General features: G+C 41.2%; 1 protein-coding gene across 2 annotated transcripts in view; it reads left to right on the forward strand.

Moving 5' to 3' along the window:
• Positions 1–15356, forward strand: part of KIF13A (kinesin family member 13A) — a 118961-nt gene extending 103605 nt beyond the window's left edge. For both annotated transcript variants that reach the window (XM_068395780.1, XM_068395781.1), the window contains 8 exons: positions 358–450; positions 1283–1435; positions 1843–1920; positions 2447–2494; positions 2951–3062; positions 4010–4161; positions 12356–13466; positions 14367–15356. In XM_068395780.1, the coding sequence (XP_068251881.1) occupies positions 358–450; positions 1283–1435; positions 1843–1920; positions 2447–2494; positions 2951–3062; positions 4010–4161; positions 12356–13466; positions 14367–14653 (2034 nt within the window). In that variant the 3' untranslated portion in view covers positions 14654–15356. The remainder of the gene's footprint in view (positions 1–357; positions 451–1282; positions 1436–1842; positions 1921–2446; positions 2495–2950; positions 3063–4009; positions 4162–12355; positions 13467–14366) is intronic.
• The last annotated feature ends 2734 nt before the right edge of the window (positions 15357–18090 follow it).

Here is an 18090-nt window from a genome sequence, read left to right on the forward strand (position 1 = left end):
GCTTTGCTATTGCAAAAGGAATTTTCTACCCGTTGAAGAGGTGGCTGACAGAAATGTTGGTATCTGTACGTTAGAGACTTCTTACAGCCACAGTTTCTCAGTTACAAGGTACTACATGAGGATAGAGCATCAGTGCAAAATGGGAGGAGGATGTTACTGATTGAACTTAGTAGCATTGTATGCTGAGCATGGGGCTGTAAAGAGTACTTAAAGGATCATTAATGCTAAAAAGGGACTTATGGTCCTGAAAAATGTGCTTTTGTGGTAAAATAAATTTTTGCATTGCGACCTTTTATTTCTTAAAATGTCATAAATAATCATTGTCAAAATAATAATTGAAAATTACTTTGTTTCTAGAGTTTTACCCAGAGCCTGAAAAGGAGAATATCCTTGAAAAATATATATTATGCCTGTGGAGTGACCTATGAAATAGTATCCAATATACCAAAGGTAAATTATACCGTATTTCTCTGGTAAATTCACTGAAAGGGCCAGAGTGACCTACTGCAGTGGGTGATACTGATTGGGAAGTAAATGTCCTGCTTTGCTAAGAGGAGGCAGCTTGCTAAGGTGTATATCCTGAAGTTCAGTGGTGAGATCGTGTTTATCTTTAAACAGTTGATAACTGTAGGGATTTTATGTTCTCTCCTACTGTGTTTAATTGACTTCCTGTAGTAGAGCTGTTTTTGAAATCATATTAGTGTCTACAGAGAGAAGATAGAGGGTACTCAGAGGGATATTCAGGTCAGTGAAAACAGAATAGCTGGGAAAAGGAGTTTGCAGGAACATAAATTGCTTTTTATAGAAAAAGCTTGTACAAATTGTGAATCTACTATAAAATTTATTTTGAAGGTAAACAAACTGGACAAATGAAAATGTAAATAGTCTTGTTGCCATGTAATTGTCACTTTTGTGCAGTGGTACTTAAAATTTAAACTCTAGGGAAATCATGCAGAATATTTAAGACTTGGGAAGGAAGTTGCATTTACTTGCCTAGGAAGTTGTCATTAGTTAATCCTTAACATATGTGATTTCAGGTTATATATGCATTATTTCTAGAAGTACAGTGACTACAGCAAATGTGCAGAACTTTTCCCAAGCATGACCTCTTCTTAGTTCAGTGTCATTTACATCTGTATTGAAAAGAGCTGGATCATTGATTATAATTAGGATTACTGATTAAGTTAAGGATTATCGATTCGAATTAATTTCTGGATTGAGGTGGTCTAAAGAAGTAAGGCTTTAATTTTTTAAAACTTCAATAGCGTAACTTGTAATTTAGGCTACAGAAGAAATTGAGGATCGCGAGACCTTGGCGCTGATGGCTGCGAGGAGTGAGAACGAGGGCACGTCCGATGGTGAAACGTACATTGAAAAATACACACGTGGTGTGCTGCAAGTGGAGAACATTTTGAGCCTTGAACGACTAAGACAGGCAAGGAAACGGCACTTCTTGCACCTTTCAAAATGGATTATGAGAATTCAAGTAGAGATGATTGATCTTTTAAAAATACTAAGTGTTGATTGGTTTTTAGTTTGGGGTTTTTTAGAGAACATTGGTTGGATAAATGTAAGACTAAGTTACTTGAAATACACAATTCCAATAGTGGTGGGTCTACTAACTATAGCTGGCAATGGTGTAGTACGCAGAACCTGAACAGGCAAAGGCCAAAGCATGAATTTCAGACACAAATTCTGGTGGTTGTGTGTGCAAATTAAGATTTGTAAATGCAAGCCCTGTTTGCTGGTGTTAGCCACACTGAAAAAAGTGTCTATCCTGCTTGATCATTTCTCCTGAGGAGACCATGGCATTGCTTTTAGTGTGTCCTGTTCGTTCCGCAGGCAGTCACGGTCAAAGAGGCCCTCTCCACCAAAGCAAGAAACATCCGCAGAAGCATCAGCACTCCGAATGTCCACAATGTAAGGACCCTTTATCCTCTGGTAAATTAGTATTAATGGGGCAGAGGGGTGCTGTTTGTGTGCTGATGTAATGCTTGCACAGTGTGATATGGTAATGATTATTCTGAGCTAGGACTAACCAACCTGTAGGGAAGTTGTCATGAATGAAAATGAGTCACTCGAACCCCCTCCCCAGAGATAACAAAGTTGACAGTGGAAGTGTTGGTCAAAACTCTTCTCCTTTTTTCAGAATATGCATTTTGGAAGTAGTTTAGGATGACAACTGCCCTGATTCAGATTGCTTTTACTTCAGAGTCCCTTAACTTTTTCATAGTGTACAGGATAGTTTCCATTTTGTGTGCATTTTATGTGTTCTCCTGTCAACCACTGATACAGCACAAACAGAGCTGCCCTTATAAATAATCTTATCTGAAAAGAGATAATAGAAAAGGTGTTAGGACTAAATGATCACAGTGTTTTCTCAATACATGGTATTTTATAAATAAAAGGTAGGCATTTTGTCATTCTGCCTGTTGGTGTTCTGTAGGTATCCTGTAGCCGACTAGATCTTTCTGCCTGTGATGAAGATGATAAGGTATGTAAATGTGACCACAAAGGGCACGCATTCTCAGATTTTTTTCTCCCTCTTTAAAGCAAGATGTGTTTGAGAATTGGAAAAAATGGGAAAACAGTATTTTTAATAGTGTGTCTACATAATGTATCTTCAAAATGCTGCACTAATTACATATTATTTTGAATTAAACCTTCTTGCCCTTCTCTGCTCTTCATATTAGAATTGTAGAAACTGATATTTAAGAAGGGGAAAGTTATAGCAAAACTTAATATACTTCACTGAAAAGTTAATTAGCTTCTAAACAATCCACACGTGTGAGACAGGAAATTGTCTTGAGTCAGTAACTTGACAGTCCTTTGGCTTGTTTTTCGTTGTTTTGTTTTGTTTTTTAAAAAAAACCCTACCTTTGAGTCTACCTATTAATTTTTCCATGTTTGCCTGTATAAGCGTGTATATTTATGTATTTTTGTTTCTTAGGGTTGGTCTGAAAGTCACCTAGATATATCTGACTGTTCTTCCAGTTATCAAGATGTATCATGCTATGGTACTTTGCCCAGGGAGTCACCTCGCAAGAGCAAAGATGGCAGTGGTGAGACTTCAAAGTGTATACGTAATGACAGTGTTTGTGGGTTTTCAATTACTGCATTAAGCTGAAAATTAAATTTTCAGTGCTCTTTTCCTACTAAATGCATGATCCAGCTTCTTGCTTTAGCAGCTAAACATAATCTAGAAGTAGAGGAGAAAGCGAGAAATGCATGAAGACATCCAGGAAAGGATGGGAAGTTGAGGGTGTCCAAAAAACCAAGAGGAGGGCAGAATAACAAGCTAAATGTGAATCAAAACAGTGGAACGAAAAAAAAAAAAAAAAGAAACAAAAAGGAGCTGCTATTTTATTAATTTTAAAATGAAGATGCTTTTGTTAAAGTGGCAAGGGTCCTTTTGCAGGTTCTTTACATGATTTGGGTATTTGCTCTGCCATGTCAGTGTGCCACAGGTGCCTCATTTTCTTCAGGTCAAATTGTAACATGCACTTCTTGATCAGGCAGTACAGGTAGAGATACTGCTGCAGTAAAGTGGGACTGAGAGTTTATTCATTGCTTCCTTGCCTATAATTTCCTTTTTCATCATCCTGGTTGTTCAGAATCCTTGATTCCAGGGCAGAATTGCAGTGGTGTGGGCAGAGGTCAGGTGAGGCACAGGAAGCCAAAAACTGTCCGTTCTAGTTTCAGGGACACTTCCCACTGTTTTTGTGACTGAGACAAAAAGGAGAAATACTGGAGCCTTAGAATGGAGGGGGCAGATACTGCTATTCTCTGTTTTCCTTCTGTTTCCAGACTTCTCAGAGGGGCATAATCTCCCCTTGTTGAGCTCTACGTTATCTCATGCTTAGACCAGTGGCTGAATACCAAAATATTGACGTTTTTCTGTAGACAGCAATGTGCCAAGTGCATGGCTTAACCTTCAGTTATTTTGAATTATGCTCCTGCAGTCAGGATATGAAGCACTAAAATACAATATTTTTGCTCTTTTACCTAGGTGTTGTAGCAGAGAATTCCCATGCTTTAATGGCCAGCCCTTTTAAAGCGTTTTCTCCTCAGCCACCAAAGTTCTTCAAGCCCTTAATGCCAGTGAAAGAGGAACATAAAAGGAAGACCCCTCTTGAAAGCCGACCTCTGCTTAGTCAAGAGGTAATCTTTGAAAAACACCTGGTTTTTTTTTAAAGGACATCGAGTGATTTTGTGTATTTGGCAAATCGTTTGCAGTATGCATCTGTTGCAATAGAATTTTGTAATTCTCTGGTGAAGTTAATCAGGTTGTTCTTTATATGTGGTGGGGTTTTGGTGTTTGTTTTTTACCTGAAACACTGGGGTTTTTTTTCCACTTCTTGGTAAGTATTCTCCTTTATGGGGTACTTCTGTTCTATTTTAAAGTAACAGTAACCTGCATTTTTTTCTCCAGCAAGATGTTGGTGTGGTTTTTTTATAGATAAAATGTAATTCTGTGAAACAGTGCTCTAGGGTGGTTATAATTCTGACCTTTATTCCTCAACCCAAAACTCTGCTGCGAGGAGCGCATGAGTTTCTCTGCCTGTTAACTTGAATTTTGATGTGTCTATGGCCAGCGTGGGCGTTTCACTTCCATCACGTCTTCATGCCTTTCTAACTTGCACGCATTTATTTAGTGCTGCGATCGGAGTTGTGGTTTGTGTGATGTGTTGTGTGTCTTAACCTCTGCAGAGCATGCCTTCGTCTGGGGTGCATTGCGCTGGCTGCGTTGTGCCGTCAGGAAGCCATGCCAGCGGCATGCCTGTAGAGAGCAATAGCATGCCTGAGGAGAAGATAGTAAGTTTTGTACCAGTTTCTGTTACGAGGCCCAGTGGCAGGCTTGGGGCCGTTCGGTGGCGGGCTTAAGGCACTTTCGCTACAGCTGCAGAAAAACAGGGGTAATGTGGATATAATCGCTCGTGATTGATTGTAACTAATGGTTATAACAAACAGTCGCTTGCCTGGCTTGCAAATGCAATCTGTCATTGGAACTAACTCAGTTGAGCTTTTGTGCTTTGGTTTTGTTTTGTGTTTCAATATTCGTATGTGATTTGTCTCGTGGGGTGGGCGGGAGAAGGGAGGCTTTAGTTTTTACAGGGCGCAAACGATCGAGTAAAGGGTGGTTTAGTGAACCGTGTTGTTGTCACTCTAATATACCTTGTATGTTACCCAGATTTTGTGACTATACCCCAGAGTAAATGGAATGATCCCATTTGGTGTAAGTAACCATGCATTTAGGTGTGGGTACACTATAAAAAGCTTCTCATTGCCTGTTGTGGAAGTAATATGACTAAAATAAGATTGCCACTCTTAATTAACTTGCAGCCTGTCTTCATCGTAATTGAGGTGGTGAATTGAGGTGGAGGGCTTTTATTTTAATCTTCACCTGCCAAATCCTTTTCTCACTGCTGCTTCAACAAAAGGTGTATCATCATTTCTGCTGTATGATGGACTTGGGTTTTGGGCTGTGGAACATGGCTGTAAATACTTGCTTTAATCAGAGCTTTAGATTTAAAATTGAGAACCTTCAAATTATTTCCCTTAAATACTATAGGCCTCTTTTACCACAAAGTACTAGTGATGGATTTTTCCTATTCAACAGCTTTTTTTTCCATTCCTACCATATAGCCAAGCCATTAAAAAATCTGTTCTGGATTTCTCGTGCTGTTTTATAAGTTGTTATACCAAAGTATCCTGAGTGTTCTGGTGTATATATTTGAAGCCTGGCTGCTGTTTTTGGGTAGCAGCTGTTTTATTCTCACTCATGTTAATTTTCCATAAGGTAGCTGGCATGCTGACTCACACTGAGTCACTGATACAAATAGCGTGAAGGTATTCGGAAGACAAGATCTTCTAGTGGGTTTAAAAATGTCCCTTGGAAAGTAAATTGTTACAAAATTTTCCATAGCAACTTCAGGGCAGTTTTAATACCTTGAGTGAAAACAGGGTCCAACCCCAAGCATGCCCTGAATTAACACAGGCATTTGCCTGTGCTGCTTTCCAAAGATAAGCAGAAGCTTTCAGAGCTGGAAAACGGCAACATCCTGCACCAGGCTTTTCCAATTAGGATGGAACTAATTCATTGAACCCTGTAAACCTGCTGTAGCCAACGGGGCCCTGGAAAGAGCTGTTCTTTGAATTCTCAGCTGCTTGCTCCTACACTTGCACTGACTTCTCCCTGGCATCAACATAGGGTTTTTTTTGGTTGCATAGTAAGTCAGAGCAAGGGAACTGATCTGTCTGGCTAATGGCTAGACTGCCATAGAGTTATACTTCGTTTGGATCTACTCCCCTGTCTAAACACTTGAGCAGATACTGGGGAGGCAGGCAGGAACTAGCAGCCACTAGTGGGGAGGAGGTTGAAACAGCTACTTTGCATAACCCTGCCAGTTTATGGCACGGGGTTTATTGAATGGTGGCTTCTGGGCTTTTTTGTCACTCTAGGAATGAAGCCTTTGTGAGATGCAGGCTTCCCAGGCTAGCCCCGCATTTTTCAGAGCTGGCGCAAGTCTCTGTTTTAACTAGACTGGAGTATATATTTCACACATTTGGATGAATACTGCTCTCAGAAGGAGTTCAGAGATTACACTAGGGCAGCATCATGGCTCCACATGAAACTTCAGCTGTCTGCTCCTCTGTGATTCGAAGTGAAGTTTTCAGTATTAATCAATACTACAAATGAATGATTCAAGGAACAGAGCCTCATACTCCTCATGAATCACTGGATGATTGGTGTCGCTTCAAGTGTGATGCTCACTTGCATCTTACAGCATGTAAAGAATGCCATAGAAGTAAAGCAACTAAGCATACAGGAAGCTAGTCACATTAACTTGATTAATGTTCTGCATTTAAGTAGGCATAAGAATAATGTCTGGCATTTTTGTCATGTTTCTCTGGGTTCTGTTCTTAACTTTCCTTGAATATTCAAAACACATCTATCAAAGGAAGAAAAAAAAAAACAGTTAACAAAACATTTTTATTCAGTTGGCCTGAAACAGAGCATTCAACCTAAAATTTCAGACAGTACTTCCACATGTGTTTAACATTGCAACTGTTTCAAAACAGCATGACATAAGATCATGTTCTATATCATATGTGAGTACAGTGGAATACGTTAAGGTCAGATGAAAAGTTTTTATATTGAATGTATTTGAATACTGCGTGTGATTAACACATCTTCAGGGGGGTTTGGCTAAGAGCAAATCCTCCTAGTGGGCGATGAAAATTGAAGCACCAGTGGTGCAACCACTAAATAAGTATTACTGATTTTTAAATGAGTAAAATAGGAACTAATGTCTTTGAGGTTACTTGCGAGGTATAATTTAGGGATTTGAAAACTCTGATACTTTTAGCTTTTAACTACACAGTATGATTGTTACAAATCAGGTGTAAGGAAGCTGCTCTGTGGTCTTGCTTACTTTGCTTCTGTTGTTGCTAAATCTTGTTGTATCGTCTTGTCTCCTTAGTTCTTGCTGGCATATTCTTACTGTTAACTGTTCTTAAATCTGTTTTTCATTATAGTCTTTCTGTTACTTCCCAGGGAAGCGGCTGCAGTTCCTTTACCAATTTTTCAAGGATTTTATCTTTATTTCTACCAATAGCCTGAGCAGTACAAGGCGGCTTCCTTCTTTTTTTTTCCCCGCATCTTACATCCTCAGCAATTTGAAGAACCCTGAAGTTGCTTTGTTTCTGGAATTTCCCCATCGGGAAGCTCAAGATGAGCTTTGAAAGGAAATGTTTCTTGTCCCCACAAGGGGCACCTTTTGTCTGTCACAAGGTGATGTCTCATCACCTATTTGCACCATTCTTCACAACCCATATTCTACTACTAAGACTGCTTTTCTGTACCTTAGCTTTCGTATTTACAATGATAGGTAACCCCAAAACGACACAACTGGCAATGTGGTTACTTGTTTGACTTTTCCTAATCAAGTCACCAGTGTCTGTGTGTCTGTAGAGCCATTACTCAGTCACAGCACCTCTTATCCAGCCTGATTCTGAAGAGGGAACCTGTGTGTACTAAAATTTTTTTCAGTCAAATGAGGAATATTGGAGGATTGAAGGGAGAAACAAAGAACTCTGCTGTGAAAATGCCTTCTGGTTTCAAGTGGATGTTTAGCTAGTATAGACTAGAAATACTTCTTTCATGAAATGCTTATTGGTTTGGAGTTCATGTAATGTCTTAAATCCATCATATTTGATAAATGCTAGAGTCTGCAATATTTTGAAAACAGCAAACTACAAGGTTCTGCATAGAGCAAGACTTACTTTCTGAAAAAGTGAAAGGGAAGGAGTAAGCAGAGTAATTGAGAAAAGGTCCCTCAGAGACGAGCAACACGTATACTTTGCTTCAGTGCTTGGAAAGGTATTCATAGTCCCAATAAAGTGGATATGAATTTTGTCCTTTACGTTTAAAGGGACTACCTGTAGATTTTGGATCTAAAGAAGATTTTCAATAATATAAATAATTTTCAATCGTCTTATATGACATTTCGTAACACTGTCACTCCTCTGTAGAGAAGTAAATAATTTCAAAATAAAGCCTTAATCCAAATTCTGTATGAGAAATAACTCTGAAGCAGAGCTGTAAAAACTAGTAAGCAAAGGATACCAAGCCTTTACTTGAGCAAATATTAATAATCTGAAATCTTGGTTGGATTTGTCAGATATACTTGGACAAGTATAGGCGTCTTCTTTAGATACTGATTACTCTGTCAACAAAAATTTAATATTATTGGAAATCTTGATTCAGCTTAAGAGGCCATTCTGCATGGGTAACACGACTGAATTACATGTGCTATGAGCTTGAACATTGTAGGAATGAACACGAGACCTTGTTATAGATAAGGGCCATAGCGAGTGGTGATCACTTAAAAGAATGCAGGATAAAAGAAAAGTGGAAGTAATTTAGAACATCTTTACAGTTCTTTTTTTTTTTTTTTTTTTTGAAAAATGAAACAAAAGCTGGGAAAAAAATCACCTCCAGGTTAGGAGAAAGATCATGTCACGTAAGCATGTGTTTCCTAATATATACCTACAAGGACGTTTTAGTTAATTGCACTGCTGAATGGGGCAAGGGAACTGGTCACAAATGACCTGGAGAAGGCCAGCGAACTCCGTGCCTTCTTTACTTCAGTCTTTATCTGTAGAACTAGCCTTCAGGAATCCCAAGCCCCTGAGACCCAAGGAGAAGTGCGGAACAAGGAAGACTTACCCTTGGTAGAGGACCACCAGGTTGGGGAGCACTTAAACAAACTGCATGTTTGTTTAAGTAAACATACCCATGATGTGTGATGGAGTGATGGAGAAAATCCTCCTAGAAAGCATTTCCAAACACATGAAGGACAGGAAGGTGATTGGGAGTAGTCAGCATGGATTTACAAAGGGGAAATCATGCTTGACCAGCCTCAGTTGCCTTCTACAATAAGGTGACTAGCTTGATGGATGAGGAGAGAGCAGTGGATATTGTTTACCTTAACTTTAGTAAAGCCTGTGACACTATCTCCTATCACATCATCATAGGCAGGCTGACAAAGTACAGGTTAGATAGGTGAACAGTGAAGTGAATTAAAAACTGACTGAGCGACTGGGCCCAGAGGGTTGTGATCAGAGGTGCAAAGTCGAGTCCAGTAACAAGCGGTGTACTCCAGGGCTCAATACTGGGGCCAGTGCTGTTCAATACCTTCATTAATGACCTGGATGATGGGACAGAGCGCACCCTCAGCAAGTTTGCAGATGATACAAGACTGAGAGAAGTGGATGATACACCATAGAGTTGTGCTGCTATTCAGAGGGAGCTCAACAAGTTGGAGAACTGTGCAAAGAGGAATCTCATGAAGTTCAACAAGGGGAAATGCAAAGTCTTACATCTGGGGAGGAATAATGCCAGGCACCAGTATGTATTGGGGGCAGGACTAGGGAAGTGATTGTCCCCCTGTACTCGGCACTGGTGAGGCCATATCTCAATTACTGTGTTTAGTTTTGGGCCCCTCACTACAAGAAAGACATTGAGGTGCTGGAGCGAGTCCAAAGAAGGGCAATGAAGCTGGCGAAGGGTCTGGAGCACAAGTCTTATGAGGAGCAGCTGAGGGAACTGGGGTTGTTTAGTCTGGAGAAAAGGAGGCTGAGGGGAGACCTTATTGCTGTCTACAAGTACCTGAAAGGAGGTGGTAGCGAGGTGGGTGTCGGTCTCTTCTCCCAAGTAACAAGCGGTAGGACAAGAAGAAACGGCCTCAGCTTGTGCCAGGGGAAGTTTAGATTGGATATCAGGAAAAATTTATTCACTGAAAGGGTTGTCAGGCATTGGAACAGGCTGCCCAGGGAAGTGGTTGAGTCACCATCCCTGGAGGTATTTAAAAGATGTGTAGATGTGGTGCTTAGGGACGTGGTTTAGCGGTGGACTTGGCAGTGCTTGGTTAATGGTTGGACTTGATGATCTTAAAGGTCCTTTCCAACCAAAATGATTCTGTTTCTACGATCAGCTGGAGAGCAGCTTTGCCTAGAAGTACCGTGGGGTCCTCATGGCCAAGCTGGCCATGAGCCAGAAGTGCACCCTTGCAGCAGAGAAGACTAGCAGTATACTGGACATCGCCAGCAGGTTGAAGGAGGTGGCTGGTCCTTGCTCTCTGCTCAGCACTAGTGAGGCCATATCTGCAGTGTTGTGTCTGGTTCTGGGCTCCCCAGTACAAGAAGGGTGTGGGATTACTGAAGTGAGTCCAGTGCAGGGCTACAAAGATAATTAATAGCTTGAAGCATCTGACATATGAGGAGAGGCTGGGAGAGATGGGACTGTTCAGCCTGGAGGAGCCCAAGCTCAGAGGCATCTTATCGATGCATAAAAATACCTGATGGGAGGGAATGAAGACAAGGCAGACTCTTCTCAGTAGTGCCCAGGGACAGGACATGAGGCAACGGACACAGAATTAAAACACATGAGATTCCGTCTGAACACAAGAAAACACTTTTTATTGTGAGGGTGGTCAGACAGTGGAATGGGTTGTGCAGAGAGGTTACAGAATCTACATCCTTGGAGATCTCAAAACCCACCCAACTGGACATGGTCCTGAACGATCTGCTCTGGCTGACCCTGCTTGAGCAGGGGGGTTGGACTAAGTGACCTCAGGAGGTGCCTTCCAACCTAAATGATTGTGTGATTATTGACATGTGTAAACTTCACAAACCTGTTTGCTGTCTGTGTATTTGAAGCTTTGTTGTACAAAGTTATTTGAGCAGTCTTGGCTGTTAAGAAGTATAGGGAACATTTTCAAGGGGATGTTTATCTTAAACTTGATGTATTGGTTCTCAGTGCATTGGTCATCACCACTAACGAGTGGTGAGGCTTTTTGAAGTACTTCATTCTTCATATAAATATATGTATTTATACATATGTATGCATATATAAACATGTATATGTATACACACATATATCTATGTGCACACACACGTATATATTAACAGGTCCTGCCTGCAGTATTTCATATTGGGGGAGCAGCCCAACCATGTTGCTGGATGTTTTCTCAGATGCATCTTGACTGAAGTCCTCAGCTTCAGATGGGCTCTGTGAAAGCCCCGTTTGTGGGCTGGTCGCAATGCATCACCACTCGTTATCAAAGGGAAGTTCAGGGAGCTACCTCCAAATTCTGCCGGGTTGATTAGTGCCACTTTATTTCGTGTCACTCCAGACATGTAACTGTGTGCACACAAATGCTTCCTTGAAGATTCTCTGTAATACTTGATGTTTTTGCCTTTATTTTCAAACGTTGTGAACGTGTTCAGGTGTGATAGCTAGGGGTGAGCAAAATTGTTCAGCCTCACTGGTATCAGATTAATAGAAAATCCCATTCTGCAGGATAGTTTTTGAAAAATCAGTATATTAATACTCAGCATTGCAGCTGAGACCCTGTAAGGCCTCTTCCATTCATACTTACGTTTATCTTGTTAGGTGGTCAATTAGTTCTATAGAATGCCTTCAGTGGGTTTAATTAGTCTAAGTCGTGGGAAGGAAAAGTTTATAATATATAGCTTTAAAAAACTGAATATGATGAAAATATGTAACATATAACTCTCTCATGTTGGGAGCTTTCCTTATGCCAAACTTTACTGCTTTATATTTTCTGAACTGTTTAGAATTTCTTTTCTAAAAATTGCATAGCTCAGTGTAGACAGGATATGTTCCCAGCAGCTCTTCCCAGAGGTGTCTTCCATTCTTCAATTAAAGAATATTAAAGGTCTGTATTTCTGCACATTAGGACAGGAAAAAATCAAGGAAGGTTAGTTTATTTTGAAAACTCTACTGTCATAGGTTCCTAATCCCACACAATACTCTTTTCTATTGCAGGACTCCGAGGAGGAAGACAGTGAGTTGGAGGCCATTAATAAGAAGCTGATAAGTCCACAAAGCTTTCAAAATTTCCGGCCTTACGTACCGGAGGAGTTTGCTGACTTCAGTGTTTACAATGCTAGCCTGGAGAACAGGGAATGGTTTTCTTCTAAATCAGACTTCATGAGTTCACGTGTTCTTGAGAAGGAGGTGTCCCGCAGCCCCACCACTAGCAGCATTACTAGTGGCTACTTTTCCCACAGTGCCTCTAACGCTACTCTGTCTGACATGCTTGTTCCCTGTAGTGATAGCACTGACCAGCTGGCCAGTCACACCAAGGAGCTGGACTCTAATGATCCCTCGGGATCATGTCTTGCACATGACTTAAGATCCTCGTTGAACAAGGAATGTCGAGAGTCGGAAAAGGAGTTAGCGAGAGAAAAGTTGCCTGTGTTACCACTGAAAGAAAACAGTGCCTTAACGGAACAAGTACCACTGTCCCTCGATGCCACTGACAGAGACTCTCAGCAGTTACCCAGAGCCGGATCATTTTCAGCTTTAAGTTCCTCGGATGGCAAAAATACCTGCCGTGCAATTGAATTTTCGGCGCGTGAAGCAACAGTCGAGCACACGACGGACGTTCTGGAAGATCACTCCTTCACGGAGTTCATGGGCGTCGAAGATGGAAAAGACTTTGAGCATTCGACAGCTCCGCAGTCGTGTTCCTTTGTGTCCTCTAATGGAGTGAGAGTGAGTCCCTCGGAGTTACCCCGCGGCACTGAGAAGGAGCAGAGCACGTGCGTGGGCCAGCTGGGCTCTGCAGCAGCAGCAGGCGACCAGCTTGCAGACACTGTGGAAAGCCCTTTGTGTTCTGTCCTGGTAAAAGAGACTTCAGACCGTGAGACTTACCCTGACGCTTCCGTAGATGATTTTATTGGGAAGGACCACTTGGATGGTTCCGATTGTGAAGAAGGTGCTTCTGCAGACCAAGCCCACGTCTTGCCTAGCTGGGTGGCCGTGGGTGAACAAGTCTGTGTTGGAAGTAATAAGATGGGCACGGTGAGATACGTTGGAACGGTGGATTTTTCAGCTGGAACCTGGGTTGGAGTTGAACTAAATGTTCAGCTGGGTAAGACTGAATATGCTCTGGGTTATCTATGCCGCTAACATGATCTGGTTTTGAAGTTAAGCTACAATCATATGCTGTTCCATCTTGGGAAATACCTCTAATTTTGTATAGGCTTGGAATCTGATACACTCAGTTCTAGGCTTTCTGTTTACAGGAACACTTTGCTAAGGGTTAATTTTTAACTCTCTTAAAGCCCTGTTCTTGCTGTATGCAGAATAACGTTTTTGCATGTTGTGGTAGTTCCCATTGGTACCCATCTATTTTTATAGATCACAAAAACAAGCAAAGCCTAAAATTGGCAGATTTTTAAATCACCATGTACATTCACGGGCAGTACGAACAGTGGACATGACTTGTCCAATAGGTTTGCTGTCTGTAGCTTTTAGAGATTTATTTTTTTTTTTCCCCCACTGGGGAAAGCTTAATTATAGAGCACATATTGCCTTCAACTTCAATTCAGTGGGGTCAGAAGAAGTCAATGCTCTCCAAGTGTTAAGAGATTCCTACAGAAATGCTTTGGATCTTTTAAAAAGATGATGGTTTCAGTAGTTTAATTGATACTAAGACTGATACTGGAAGTTTCTCTGACAGCTAAGTTTTAAGCTTTGTAACCAATTGATTTTGAGGATAGTTTATTTTGTAAAATGAATAAATGTTTGACTTTTTAAACTGTAAGTTAACAAAGTAATATTTTAGGAAATAATCTTTCTGGTCACAATTCAAGCCCTCCTTTCCAGGTTTTGTTCTCCCTAGTGTGTGGTATGCATCTGGCTTCATCACTCGGCATTAAAAATCTTGAGTATTTAACAGATAGCCAAAGGTACTCACACTCACATGCTACAATTGTATGTGCTAATGAAAGTACCAACAATTAATGCTGTGCATTTATTTTCATTGAAGGGAAGCATGATGGAACTGTAAAAGGCAGAGAGTATTTCCACTGCAAACCACGACACGGTGTCTTTGTTCGTCCTGGGCGCCTCAGCAAAGCACCAGCTTCCACAAGGAAATGGAGTAGCACTTCACGGTCTCAGGCATCTTCCACTTTAGAGAAACGGAAAACTTCTGTGCTCCAAGGCCCATCATCCACTCCTAAAACAGGAGGAGAGGTCCTCTGCCATTCAGGAGATGCAGCGGCTTCTGCTTTTTCTAGGAAACAGGAAAACAGGAAATCTTGGATTAACTAAACTGCAGTATTTTTGCACTTACTACACGCGTCACTGTGTAGAAAACTTTATGGATTTTTGAAGCTATTGTACATTTTAATCTGTCCATACGGAATGTGTATTCTCTAGAGTCCTTGACTTAATTCTCTAATTTTTTATAAATAATATATATATTATATATATATATGAATGTGTATCTATAGTTTGTCTGCCAGTGGGCAGATACGGCTGCACACTAAAATACAGTTAAAGCTGGTCTGTAGATAACTGAGGTACTGGACTATTTGTTACGCAACAACTTGGGAGATATATTTTAAACAACAAAAAATATTTTATTGTGGAAAAAACAGGATGTAAATCCGTATTTGGAAAAAAAAAGCTACGGTTTGCTGTTCTTAATTACCAAAGAACTTGTTCTAGACTGACACATCTGCTGTTTATATCTTTCTATTGTAAATGTTTTAACTGATAACGTGGTGCCATGTTTCTTTTAATCACTGGGCACCGTGCAGCCTTATGTTCCGTGTTTAAGCACACTGAAATATCCAACTGCTTCGTATTTTTTGTCTTCCTAGAGGCCTGCCACTGTGCTGACTTGGCATTGGGTTGAAATGACTAACAATGCCTGAAGCGATACGTCTGGCATTTTGTATGTTAACAGAAGCCAGCCGGGCAGTTTGACTGCAGAACCAGTATTACTGCAAGGGTGTGAGAGGACAACAAATTTGGGTTTTTTTGGGGGGGGGGGTTTGGTTTTTTGGGTGTTGGGGGGGGAAATGGGGAAACAAAGAAGCAGTAAATGGATCATGACTGCAAACTTTGCACTTGTTACTTGCTGGTTATTATCAAGATGAAATAGAACCCGCTAAAGTAATTTTAATCTGTAAAGTTTATTTTAATAATGGGAATGATGGAGGGATTTATGTCTGGTGCTCATGAATTCCTAAGAAGGTTGTTCCGCATGTAGATACTGTAGATGCCTGTACAAGCGTTCTGGATATTTGTAACGTAACACGGTAAAAAATGAGTGAAGTGAATGGCCTGCTGTATCTGTTCTTTGTTCCTTAGCAAGCGAATGACAGAGATACCTGGGACCTTACTGAAAAGCTGCTGTTCTTTCTTTGATTGTTGTGTACAGTGAGCGGACTCTCGGATTTTACTATTTACTGTAAAGAACTGTAATTTATATACTGCCATACTGTATTTAATTGGTACAGACCTATTGTGTGTTAGAATACAGACTGTTTACTTGGGATTTAAAAAAAACTGTTTTGCTTCTATTTGGTACAGTTAGGTTTCACAGTCAAATAGTACGCTGGTCGTAGCTGACGGTGCTCAGATGCAAAGTGCTTTGTAGAAACGCTGAAGGACGGTATGATTGGAGTCGAAGACTGAAGGGTATCAACCTGTTCTAGCACTGACTGGTTCATGCAGCGTTAAGAGGAGAACACCGGCCCCTGCGCCTACACGTTCCTCACCTGCTGCTTTCCCAGTCCTTCACAGGAGGGGGAGCAGAGCTGGGGAACTCCTGCCTGGGGAACTCCTGCCCGAGAATGGCGTTATGTGGGTCAAGGGGAGACGGGACAAGTTTCTGGAAGACAGACAAGACAGAGTCGTTGCTAAATATGTAAATGCCTCAGCTGAGTACAACACAGTTGGCAGGAGGGAGGGTAATGTGCTGGGGGGTGGTGAAAGCGGGGAGTGCGAAGTTCAGGGTACTTGCCCTTGACAGCTTTTGGCTCCTCTGAGACAAGATTCTTGGGTGTTAATTGATTTTGGTGAAAAGAATATCTCTGCAGAACATTTCATCCTTCTGCTGTCTACCTCGAGTTGCTCTCAAGTGCGTTAATGACACTGCTGCTGGAGGAAGTTACCATAATAGAAAAAAACACATTATGCAGAAATTATTTTATCAGGCACAGATGATCCTAGAATGCTGCCAGGTGCCTACATCCCACACCACAGTCTTCAAGTTAATTTTAGATGTCACTTCAATCTTTTTATAATGCTTTTTAGAAAATACATGCTCATATATGTGTATGTGTGCAAACATTTGCATAGACATATTTGTCCAAGGCCACTACAAACAATTTTGAAAGCTAATGTGGCCATTTTCCTAATGGCAAAGATGCAATATTTACACCAGGTTAGCATTAGCTGAACTTGGCTCTTCAGGGTTTCAGACCTTTGAGAATACAGAATGCATGATTGCTTAGGAAACACTGGAATAATTTTGCTTCTTGGGGGGTACAACCTATACATGACAGAGATGTACACGTTTCGCGTAACCTGTGCCATCCTGACTTCTGCTGTAATTGAAAGACCTGTCCTTTGGCAAACCTCACATGTTAACATGCCCTGCCCTGGGTTAATTTGAAGTTAGGAGGAGCATAGCTAAGGAGTGCCATGAGGTAATGTGGAAATTTTAGTTGATGTGCTCCTCGAACTCCAGTATATAAACACAGAAGCAGTTTTTCTATTAGTAATGTTAGACTAGTAGTTTGCTGTGTTGAACTTTGTGATCAGTGGAATAATGTGGTGGTGATAGTCCAACTGCAAATTGCTTTTTTTTTTCTTTTTTAAAATATTACGTTAACCAGAATCTAAAATACACTGCCTAATAAGCAGGATGTACAATCCGTACTAAGTCCTCGATTTAAAAAAAAACAAACCAACCCCAGTCAATGCTGAATAAGGTAAAGCAGAGACAATCCCTCATTCAGCTGAGCTGCCAGAACAAACCTGTCATCTCGGTGGTTTCCCCAGGCCAGATAGAATTATCTGGTTTTGACCATCAGGATAGTTACAGTGTTGAATGAGATCACGCCGGCCTTTATCTTGTTTTCTGAATTTATTCTGTGGTGTTTTTTCAAGCGTACAGGCCTTTGTGGAGCTGCAGCCAGAGCGCTCAGACACCAGCTGGTACAGTCCAGCAAGCAAAAGCACAGTGTTCTGATCAGTCCTGCTGCCTGTCTGAAATGTTCACCCACAAACGTTCAGCGTACTTGCCCTCGACATAGCTTTCAGCTCCTCTGAGACAGGATTCTTAAGTGTTAATTGATTTTGGTGAAATGAATATCATTGCAGCACAGTTCATATTTCTTCGTGTTTGCAACTGGAAGCAGAATATTACATGCTGTTGAGATGTAAGCAACAAGAAGCGCTACGAAGCGGTGTAATGAATGAAAGGTGGGCTGCAAGCCCCTGGGAGCAACCGCTGGGTATTCTGCCCCCCGCCTTGGTGTTGCCTGTCCCCCGGGCTTCCCTCTTGTAACTCCCCATGCCCCGTACCTAGGGGCTGGGTCCCAGGCAGAAGCTGCTCCCTGGCTGAGGGAGCTGGTTTGAAAGAGCACTTCTACAGTGTGGTGGGACTTGCCTTTCAGACTTTCCCAGGTTTGGATACACGTTTTATGGACCCTCTTCATCTGTTGAGCTGGCGAGTTACGGAATTCAACGGA

Source organism: Nyctibius grandis, chromosome 3 (assembly GCF_013368605.1).
Source record: "Nyctibius grandis isolate bNycGra1 chromosome 3, bNycGra1.pri, whole genome shotgun sequence".
NCBI classification, from domain to species: Eukaryota; Metazoa; Chordata; class Aves; order Nyctibiiformes; family Nyctibiidae; genus Nyctibius; species Nyctibius grandis.